The sequence below is a fragment of the Heliangelus exortis genome, chromosome 29 (assembly GCF_036169615.1).
Source record: "Heliangelus exortis chromosome 29, bHelExo1.hap1, whole genome shotgun sequence".
NCBI lineage: Eukaryota > Metazoa > Chordata > Aves > Apodiformes > Trochilidae > Heliangelus > Heliangelus exortis.
In genome coordinates this window covers 4,934,524-4,945,276 of record NC_092450.1, presented here as the reverse complement: position 1 = coordinate 4,945,276, position 10,753 = coordinate 4,934,524, and the positions used below count along the sequence as shown (strand labels likewise).

At 58.0% G+C, this 10,753-nt stretch overlaps 1 protein-coding gene across 2 annotated transcripts; it reads right to left on the bottom strand.

The window, feature by feature from the left end:
- Window positions 1-378: 378 nt before the first annotated feature.
- On the bottom strand, window positions 379-10,513 carry NFE2L1 (NFE2 like bZIP transcription factor 1). 2 transcript variants are annotated; one of them, XM_071728284.1, is made up of 6 exons: window positions 10,322-10,513; window positions 9,335-9,846; window positions 5,392-5,610; window positions 4,606-4,698; window positions 4,158-4,319; window positions 379-3,670 (listed from the first exon to the last, which is right to left on the bottom strand). In XM_071728284.1, the coding sequence occupies exons 2-6, from the start codon at window positions 9,842-9,844 to the stop codon at window positions 2,315-2,317; spliced, it is 2,340 nt and encodes a 779-aa protein (XP_071584385.1). In that variant the 5' UTR covers window positions 9,845-9,846; window positions 10,322-10,513; the 3' UTR covers window positions 379-2,314. The 2 variants fall into 2 exon arrangements, with proteins under 2 accessions (XP_071584385.1, XP_071584384.1); XM_071728283.1 differs by having other exon boundaries at window positions 4,606-4,725; window positions 10,322-10,511.
- Window positions 10,514-10,753: the final 240 nt, after the last annotated feature.

The following is a 10,753-nucleotide window of genomic DNA, read 5'->3' as shown; positions in this document are numbered from 1 at the left end:
CCAAGGGGGCCCCAAGGGTCTCAGCCTTTGCCCATCCCCTGTTCCAAGTCACCTGAAAGCCCCTGCCTGCCCCTTGGCTTTGCTGAAGCTCCTGCTGTGAAGGAAAAAAAAAAAAAAAAAAGGAAAAAACCCAAAAAAACCTTTCAGGCAGAGGTCCCCGTTTGTTTCCCACAACCCCAGAGCTGCTCCTTCCCCTCCCTCCCCTCCTGGGCTGAGGAAAACCCAACCTGGTCCCAGCCCAGAGCCAGGAGCTGCTGTGGGTGAGGAGGCCTCACAAGAAGCTGCTGCTTTGTTCCCCTGACGTCCTTAATCCTTTACAGAAAAAAAAAAAAGACTAAATAATAATATAAAAAATAAAAAAATCCATGAAACAAATGGTTGTACAGTGAATAAGCCGTTTTATTTTTGTCCTGTGCTCACACAATCTCTCTTCTTTCCCTGACAGGTCACAGATCACTAAAATAAAAATTTCTAAGAGGAAAAGAAAAAAAAAAATAATAATTTAAACATACACGCAGGGCTCCCTTCCAACCTCCCCACACCCACATCTCCACCACTTGTGCTTCATCTCCTGTGTCAGTAAAGCTGTGGGATCTCAGGAGCTGGGATGGGAGAGCCCAAAGGGGGTCCTGGCAAAGCCCCCGAGATCCAACTGCTGCTCCTGGAGCCTGGAAAAGGTGCCCAGGGCTGGAGAAGTTTCCCCCTGGGCAGCTCCAAGCTTTCCTCCTGCTTTTCCTTCCCTTGAGTCACCACTCCAAGTCTTCCCTCTGCCCTTATCACATGCACAGGACTGGCTCGGAAAAGCCATAATTTTATTTATTTTTTTTTTATTATTATTATTATTATTTAAATTTTTTTAAGCTTTTTATTTTTTGTTGTTTTTTTTCTGTTTGTTTGTTTGTTTCAGTTGCTGGTAAAGTCAGTACACTCCCAGCTGTGCTATATTGTAAATACAGCTTCTAGGATGGTCTCCGTGGTGGAGACTGACAGTGATCAAGGCACTACCCCCACCCCCCTCCTGAAAAAACAAAGGAATTTCAGACCAACACCCGGGACAGAAGAGAATCCTACAATGTGATCACACGGTTACACGGAATCTTTATGGCAAAGAGAACATTTAGCAGCTTTGAAGGGTTGGGCTTCTCCCTTTTACTCAACACAAGCACTCTAGACCCTATAGGGGGGAAAAAAAATATTTAAAAAAAAACAAATAAAACAGGGCAGAAACCCTAAAAAAAAAAAAAAAAAAAAAGAAATAAAACAGGGCAGAAGCCCTAAAAAAATAATTTAAAAAAAAAATCAAAACCAACAAACCCAAGAGCAGTTTAGGAAGAGGAATCCTACAGCTGTCTGTCTGTCTGTCAGTCAGCAGCCCAGGGCCTGGGGTGGGAACCCTCAGCCCCCCTTGTGCTGTACCAGGGGGGCTCAGAGCCCCCCAGCCCTGGGGGGTGTGTGTGGGGGGGGTGGCAGTGCCATGCTCCAAGTGTGGGGGGTTTGGGGGGCAGAAAGCATCCCCCCTGGGTTCTGTCAACCCTCTGCAGTTCCACACACACCCCCCCCCCCTCCCCAAAATCCTAAAGCTCTGTTCCTGCCCCCCCTGCCCCCCCCGAGGTGCTGCAGACGTGGGGTGCTCCCTGGGCCTGGAAAGGGTTAATGGAAGTCACACCACTTTTGATGTGTTTCCATGTGTGCACTGGTCTGATCTGGGAAGGGATGTTGGTTAATCTGGAATTAAGTCAGATTGAATCACACACAGCGATGTCAAAACTGGGGTCAAGGGGAAAAAAAAAAAATTAAAATAAAAAGGAAAAATAAAAAATAAGCCAACTACCTGAAATCACAGAACTTTGGAAGTTCAGAAAAACGTCTCTCCTATAACTTAAGTTCGTTTGCTTAAACCTTTTTTTTTTTTTTTTTTTTTTTTTTTTTTCTTATTTAAAGCCAGTTCCTACCAGTAGTTTTGTTTTGTTTTGTTTTGTTTTGTTTCCACCTCTCCCCAGTGCTCTCCGCTCCATCCAGCGCTCCGAGGATTCCAGGATTCCAGGCGCCGGGCTGGGCAGTGCAGGGGCTGCTCCTCCTGTCCCTCCCCAGGGCAGGGGGGACACTCTGAGAGCCCCCCCAGGGTCTCTGCCATACACTGACCTTCAGCAGTCACTTGTGTGTTGGTTGTTTTTGAGAAGATAAAGCGGATAAGAAGGCGTCAGAAGTCCCTCTCTCTCTGTCTCTCTCTCTCTCTCTCTCCCAGCACTTCCAGGCTCAGCCCTTCTCCAGTTCTCTCACTGGGAACCAGTGTCCTCCCTCCTCCTCGTCCCTTTCACTTCCTCCTGTCCTTCTGTTTCCTCTCCTGCCTCCTGGCCTGCTGCTCAGCCACTGCCCGAGGTATCAAGATGACGGAGCCATCAGTGCTGTACTGCAGGGCGTACTGGCTGGGGGAGTAGGGGCGCCCGTTCTCGTCCCGCAGCCGCCCGAAGACTTCTTGGTACAGGTTCTGCACTTTCTGTTTCATCTGCCGGATGGATTTGAGGAACTCCACCTTCTCCCTGAGCAGTTTGGATTTGTCCCGTTGCAGATCCTCCACGTCCCTCTCCAGGTTGAGGATGGTGTCCAGTTTCCTCTTGCGGCAGTTCTGGGCGGCCATCTTGTTCTTCCCCCTCCTGCGGATGTCGCGGATGAGGCTGAGCTGAGCCTCGCTCAGGTGGTACTTGGAGAGGAGCTCGTTGAACTCCTCCACGGGCAGGTTGATGATTTTGTCGTTGGTGAAAGGGATTTTCATGGCCCGGGCTCGGTGCTCGTCCCTGCTCAGCTGTTTGTCCAAGAACTCCGAGGGTTTCTCCTTGGCGCTTTTTTTCCCGCCGGCGCTGTTGCTGTTGGCGTTGTTGGCGTTGGGGGCTTTGGGTTCCTGGGGGTCCAGGCTCCCTGGGGCCATGTTGTAGGTGTGGTTGTGCCCGACGTGCTCCAGGTAAGGCAAATACTGGAGCTGGGAGGGGTCCTGGTAGCTCATGCGGCAGAACTTGCTGTACTCGGGCTGGTACCCCACGGCCCCTTCCGCGTCTTCCAAGTCCACGTTCTCAGAGTCTGAGCTGTAGCCGACGGCTCCCTCCTCGGAAAAGGAGGAGGAGGAAGAGGACGAGGAAGAAGAGGAGGAAGAGGAGGAAGCCTCGGAGCTGCTCAGGGAAGCGGGACTGTGGCCTGAATCCAGAGAAAGCCCCGAGTCGGAGTCGAACTCCTCTTCCAGCTGTGAGGCCTGGACGGGGTTGAAGCCCTCCTCGATGGCCAGGTCCATCAGGCTGATCTCATCCAGCATGGCCTCGTCCAGCAGCCCCCCCAGGGGGTCTGGCAGCTCGGGACCCGCCGTCTCGTTGGCCGTGGCGTTGAGCTGTGGGGGGAAGAAGATCCCACTGAGGTTGGTGGAGCCAAAGGTGGTGTTGAGGCCGGTGGAGTTGTCGGGCGTCAGCTGGAGCAGGGCCGAGCCCCCCGCCATGGGGGGGCTTTCCATCTCGGAGCTGAAGAGGGAGAAATCCTGGGAGCAGCTCCCCAGGGAGGCCTGATGCAGGCTGACGTTCTGGTTGATGGGGGTGGTGGGGGCCAGGCTGTAGTTGGAAGCCAGCAGGTCTCCTCCAGGGGTGCTGTTGTACAGGGGTTCTGGGGTGGTGGTGTTCACCTCCATGGCCTGGAAGAGACGGGGACAGCTCGGTCACCCAGCCAGGATCCCAGACAAGAAGAGGGGGGGGGACAAAGCTCCCAGGTGCCACGGAGCAGCCCCCTCCAGCAGCATGGATGCAGGAGGGTTAAAACAGCAGCAGCACCCCCCACGTAGGGGCTGGGACCCCAAAATCTCCTTCTGGGACACCAAACCCTCATTGTCTGGGAAGGAGGGGGTGGGACATCCACGGATCCAAAATCCAACAGAGCAGCAAGGGGCAAACACCTTCCCACAGAACCATCCGGGGAGGAAGGGACCTCTGAGAGCACCAAACCCAACCCTTGATCCACAAAATCCAACCCTTGATCCACAAAATCCAACGCTTGATCCACAAAACCCAACCCTTGATCCACAACCACCCTGGTTCCCAGCCCAAGGCACTCAGTGCCACCTTCGGCCTCTTCTCCAAAACCTCCAGGGGTGCAGAATCCACCCCCAATTCCCTGGAGCTCACCTGCATTTCCATGATGGACATGAGGTCCTGCCACTGCTGCTCCAGGTCGAAAGGTGACTCGGTCTCAGGCAGGAGAGGAGAGAGGAGGCTGCTGGGGCTGCCCCTGGCCCTGCTCTCCCCGGGCACAGCTTCCCTCAGGGTGGAGACATCCGCAGCTGGGAACTGACCACGTGAGGCAGAGTCAGTCCTGGCTGCTCAGGAGCCAACAATTCCCAACACCCTCCCACCCCAGGGGGACAAGCACCCTGCTCCTTGCTGCAAAGGGGCTGCACTGCCAGCTCCAGAGCAGCAAAGACAAGAAAGTCTTTTAATTAATTCCCTGTGATCCCAACAGTGCTGGGGAGGCCGATGCCCAGAACCAGGTGAGCCCGATTTGGGTGCTGCAGGGGGATGAAGCTGTCACCCCTGGATCTGCTGAGGGGCAGGAGCCATCCCCCCACCCACTCACCTCGGGGTTGTCCCCAAAAGGGAAGGTGGCCTCCAGCAGCCTAAGGCACTCCTCCAGGGACAGAGCTGTCTGATCCTCTGCACCACCGGGCACCTGGGGTGAGACAGGAGGAGTTGTAGCCTGGGGACGAGGGAGGTGGTGGTGAGAAACCATCTCCTGACAGCAGGGCTTCAGCACAGCGCAGCCAAAAAAGAGACAGAGGCCCCACCCAGTGCTTCCTCACAGGCTCCATCCTCCTCCTCCTCCTCCTCCTGCTGCTCCAGAGAGCGTCAGAGCAGCCCTGGGTGCAGCACCAGGGGAAGGGGAGGTGCAGGCTCCAAGGACTCAGAGCCCCGGGATGGAGGGGGCTCTGCGGCTGCCACCAACCCCCCGGGTGACCCAAAGCACAGCCAGAACCCGTGGTGACACCCTGCTCCTCACACCCTGGTGACAGCAGGGACACTGACACCCCCCTGCCCTCCCCGGCAGGCAGCCTGGAGCTCTCCCAGCACCCCCCAACCCTCCCCAGCACCCCCCAACCCTCCCCAGCACCCCAGAATCCCTCCCCAGCACTCAACCTTCCCCAGGACCCAACTGTCCCCAGCACCCAATCCTTCCCCAGCACCCCCCAGTCCTCCCCAGCACCCCACAACCCTCCCCAGCACCCCCAGCCCTCCCCACCCCCATCTCCATCCTTACCTTGCAGCTCAAAGTCACCACCAGACACCTCTCCCCCCCCATCCCCCCACCCCGGGGACAGAACCCCCCAAACCCAGCTGACCCCCCGGGGGGTGTTGGGGTTGTTACCTGTGCAGGGAAGCTCTCCCCTGTTTCTCCATCCACTAGCAGGTTCCTCTCCAGCCCCTCTCTCCCCGCACTCCTCCAGCCATCCCCACACTCCCTCCCATCACTCCGCTCTTTGTCCGCCTCGCTCTCGGGTTTCTGCCGGTGGCTGTAGTCAAAAATCTCCCTCCCGGCGCCCAGATCAATATCCTGTCTCCACAGGATGTCAATCAAATCGATGTCCTGAAAGACACACACACACACACACACCACATTTCCTTCAGCCTCGGGGACGGATTCCCCACCCAACCCAAAGATTTCCTGAGCCCCTTTCCCCCCCTGCTCCCCTCCTCCCCTCCCGGTGACCCGCAGCCCACCCGCCGGGCCCCCCGGGGGGGTTCTCCAGGCCGGGGCTGGGGGCGGCTCTGCGGGCTCCGCATGGCGGCTGAGCCCGGCCCCCCGCTCCCCTCCGCCCATGGCCGTTCCTTGCCCGCCGGGAGAGGCGGCTGGGGCGGCCCGGGCCTCGGTGCCCGCCTTGCATCAGCCCGTGGTGCCATCCCGGCCATTTGCATAAGGGGTGGGGTGGGGAGCGCCGGCAGGAAAATCCCCGCATTTCCACCCACCTGATGCAACTTCAGCCACCGCCGCCGCCGCCGGTACCGGGATGCCCGCAGCACCCACCCCCCCCCCACCCATACACACCCCTTCCCCGCCCCCTTTTTCCCCCATCCCGCAGCCCTTCCCCCCCCCCGCCCACCCCCTCCCCCGGTACCTTTCTCATGTCCCCAGCTGCCGCCCGGGCACACACCGATCATGGTCCCCGGGGGAGCGGGGGGTGCGGGATGTGCGGGGCGCGGTGCCGCGCACGCATCCCCGACCGAGGAAAGGGGGGGAGGGGGGTGGGGGGGAGCGGCTGATGGAGCCACCGCCGCGCTCCGCCCCACCGGCCACAGGTGCCCGCGGCCCCGATCAGGATGCGGCGGCGGCGGCAGCAACCGAGCCGCGCCGCAACCGAGCCGCGCCCCCCCCCCCCCCCCCCTCCCGGTCCCTCCCTCCCACTCAAACCACCCCCCCCCTTGCCTTCCCCGGTGCGGCGGAAGGGCCGGGCCGGGCCGGGCCGGGATGGGCTCTCCCGGGCTCCCCCGCCCCGCCCGGGGCTGCGGCGGCCCCGCCCGTGCCCCCCCCCTCCCCCTCTGTGCTGCCCCCCCCCCCCGCCGTTACCGTGGCTGCGGTGCCCGCCAGGCCCCGCCCCCAGCCCCGCCCCGCCGGGATGCGGCGGCGCCAGGCCCCGCCCCTTCATCCGCCGAGCCCCCGCCCCTCAGCGGCAGATCCCACCAATCCGCATTCACCTCAGCCACCCAGACCACCAATCAGAGAACACGTGGCTGACGGCTCAGCCAATCAGAACCACGCGGAGACAACGCGCGGCGCCCACCGGGCCGCCCCCCCCCCCCCCCTCCCGGGCCTCGCCCTGCGCTGGGCGGGGGGAACCGGGAATGGGGGGGGGTGGGAGGGGACCCGGAGCCCCCCGAGGATGCAGGGAGGGCGGGATACCGGGGTGACCTTGAGCCCCTCCCCGGGACACCCCCGGTCCCCTCCCGGTGCCTCCCCCGGGACACCCCGGAGACCCCCGGTCCGCAGGGGGCGGCACCCCCCGCCCCCCCCAAACAAAACCGGGGGTGGGGGCAAAGCCCCCCCTGGCACCGACCCCCCGGGAGAGGTAAAGCCAAAGGGTGAGGGGACACAAAATCCCCCCCCCCCCGGTAACGGGTACCGGGCCCCCGCAGCTCATCACAGCCCTGACGCTTTTTTGGGGTTTTTTGGGTTTTTTTTGTCCTCCCCACGTGGAAGCGGCCCCGGGGCAGCCGTGCCGCCCGCCTTCCCCACCCCCAATGCTGCAGAGGAACCTCCCCGGGATCACTGGCGGGAGGAGGAGGAGGAGCGGGCACCCCCCAGGATGAAAAAACCCAAAAAAAGATTTAAAAAAACCCCAAAACACCAAAATCCCTCTTTTTTTTTTTTTTTTTTTGATGATTCCCAATCACTTAAGGGCGAGCTCCAGCTTTTAAAAATCAGGAAAACCAAGAGTACTCCCCAGCAAGGTCGTGCCGGGCCCCTGGGGAGTGGCAAGATTTTAACTGCCAGGAAAAAAAAAAGAAGGAAAAAAAAAAAAAGTAATGGAAAAATTTCAATCCCGGCCCTAAAATCATCTGCAAACCTCAGCAAGGGGGGGGGGAGCCCCAAAGGTGCCTTCCCAGAGCTGCAGCCACGATATTCCCTGTTGGAAAAGCCGGGTGGCTGCGTGAGGACACCCCAAAAATAATAAAATAATAAAATCTGCAGATATAACCCCAAAAAAATTGCTTTGAAATGGGAGTCGGGGCGTTGGTGGCCCCGGGGGAGGAGAGGGAGATGGGGGGAGGTGACACGATGTGACATGGTGTGACAAGGTGTGACGTGGGCTGAGGGGATTTCCTGGGGCAAAAACCCACCCCCCCCTGGCTGAGCTGAGGGGGTTTGGGGGAAAAAAAGGAAAAAAAAATAAAAAGAATAAAAGCCCCCGAGAAAATGGGGTCTGGAGGGGCTGGGAAGGGGATTCTGTGCTCTGGGTTCAGGGCTGTGGTGTCCCCAGGGGTGGTGGCTCTGGGATTGAAGGCAGAAACCAAGAGGCCTCTGGGAAACACAAATCCCTGGATTTCTCCCCCAAAATCCCAGCCTGCTTTCCCTCAGCCGAGGGCAGGACAGGGCCTGTGGGGTGTGACCTTACCCAAGGTGTCTGATCCCATTCCTCCCTGTTCCTCCCCATCCTCTGGACCCTCCTCTCCTCCAGACCCCCCAGGATCCCCTCCCGATAACCAAAGTGGGGATTTCACCCCAAAATCCTCCCCAGAGCCCCAGGCAGGGGGGGAGGGGGGGGGGGAGCACACATCCAACCCATCCCAGGGCTGCATCCCACTGCTCATCCCTCAATCCCAGCCCCAAAACAGGGCTGATCCCTGAGCCTCCTCCAGCCACACCACCTCCCTCACTCCCTTCCCCGTGGGAAAAACACGGGTGGGGGGGAAAAAATCCTGAGGAACCCCCCCGAGTTCCTGCCCCCCCCCCCCCCCCCCTCACCCCCCACTGCAGGGACAGGGCTGTCCCCATGGCCGGGACACCTCATCCCAAACACCATTTGGGATTGGTTGGAAGGACCCTGGGAGGACCTGAGGTTGCAAATGAGGGGGCAGGGAGATGTCTGGATGTGCTGTGACCCATCCAGAGGTGCCAAGAAAAGGGATAAAAAAATAAATAATAATAAAAAAATAAGAGAAATAAAAATAGAGCAGCAGCAGCTTCCTGTGGGAAGGAGGGGGGGAGGGGGACTGCATCACGAAAAGGTTGTGCTCAGAGAATAAAAAAAAAAAAATAAAAAAAAGAAAACCAAACCAAAACAAACATGCAAAAAAAAAAATTTAAGAAAAAAAAAAAAAAGGTTCCCAGTTCACTTCTCCCTCCCCGTCCGTGGTGATGAAAAAGCAAAGGAATAAACATCACCACTGGATCAGCTCCAGAGCCCAGAAACCCAACGCCCCCCCGGCTCTTTCCCAACCCCCTGTTTATTTCCCAGCCTCCTCCTCTGCCGGGTTTCACAACAAAGCTCCAGCCCAGGTTGAAACCATGAACACCCCCGCCCCTTTTTTTTTTTTTTTTTCCCTTTTTTTTTTCTCCCTCCCCACCCTCCTCCCCCTTTCCCTCTTCCTTTCAGACCAAACAAAACACAACGGGAAAACCACCCGGAGCCCTCTCACTGACCCGGGATTTACACCCTTCCCAAAGGTGCTACAAAACTGCTCAACACACAAAAAAACTGCTCCCCCAGAGGGCTCGGGAGCCCCCCAAGCTTCCCTCCCACCCCAAAAACACTCCTTTTCACCCCAAAACACTCCTTTTCACCCCATGCCAACCCCAACAAGGTCCTTCCTACCTCTTTGGTCAGGTCTCCGTTGCCGGGCGCAGCCACCGCTCCCAAATCTTCCAGTTCTTCCCCAAATCCTTGCTCTGTCCCGCTCTCCCTCACCCCGTTGTCAGGATTGCTGCCATCCTGCAGGCCGTTGCTGTTCTCCAGAGTGATCCCAGGGTTGGGTTGGTTCCCAGCCACAGAGTTTTCGGGGTCTCTGTGGACCAACCAAGCGTTGACTTCTGTGGTGGGGACCTGGAACCTGTCCAGGGCCCTCACCTGGTTGAGCAGCCTCCGAGCTGTGAAGTAATAGTCCAGGTCTACACTTTTTGGGTGGATGCCATATCCATCCAAGGTGTTCCTCAGGTTGTGAAACTGGGTCTGGGTGTAAGCAGAGCTCTGGCCAAGGATGATTTCCCGGAGTGGGGGGAGCTGGGAGGTGAGGTAAGTGTCCACGTCCACGCGCACGCCGATCAGGCTGAGCAGGATGGTGAACTGGATGAGGCCTTCAGTGAAGTATTTCTTCAGAGAGAGCATTTCTAAGGGAAAAAGGAGGAAAAAAAAAAGGAAAAGGGTGGCGGTGGGGGAGAGTTTGGGGATTAAAAAGCGAAATGCAAAAGGTGCAAACCCAACCAAACCCTAAAGAAAACAAACCCGGCGTCAGGTGAGCTCTCTCCACACAACAGGTTGGTTGGGTTTGCTCTGCTCTGCCCCACTTTTCCAACAAACAAAATAAAACCAGGGCTTCAGCATTCAGGTTATGCCCAACCCGACAGGATAAAAGTTTAAAGAACCTCCAAGATCCTCTGGGGTTTCGGGACATTTTTGTTTTTCATACTCCAAGTCTGGAGCTGGCCGGTCAGCCCAGCAGAGTGTAATTAGAGATTTAAATCTCCAGAAGGAACAAACCCTCCCCAGAACAGAGCCTCCCCCCCTCCTGCCCTTCTCCTCTTCCTCACAAACTGCTTCAGAACACAGCTCGTGCAGCTTTGTAAAAGAATCCATGTGACTTACTGTCAAAAAACTCCACATACAGCAACTTCCTCTCGCCCCCCCCAGTTCCCAACGCTCCGGGACGGGCTCTGCTCCTTCTTTCTTCCTTTCTTTTGCCTGGAGAAGCTAAAGGAGCCTTTTATCAGCCAAAGGTCCCGACAGTGGGCAGGTCCCAAGCCTCCTCCGCTCCTGCCTGCAATTTCATCAGCAGCTGAAATAAGAACCGGAGAGCAGGGCCCATCAGGCACCACCCTCCTCATCCCACATGGACCCAGCCACACCGGGAAACACCGGCTGTGCCCCCCCCCCCCCCTCCCCGGAGAGCCCCGGGAATGTCACCCCCCCGACCCCCCGAGGCTGCTGCTTCTCCCAAGCCCCCTGGGATCCCCGGCCGGGGGTTGCGTTACCTTTGGGGCCGATGTTTCCCTTCCCTTCCCGGAGCTATTCTTAGGC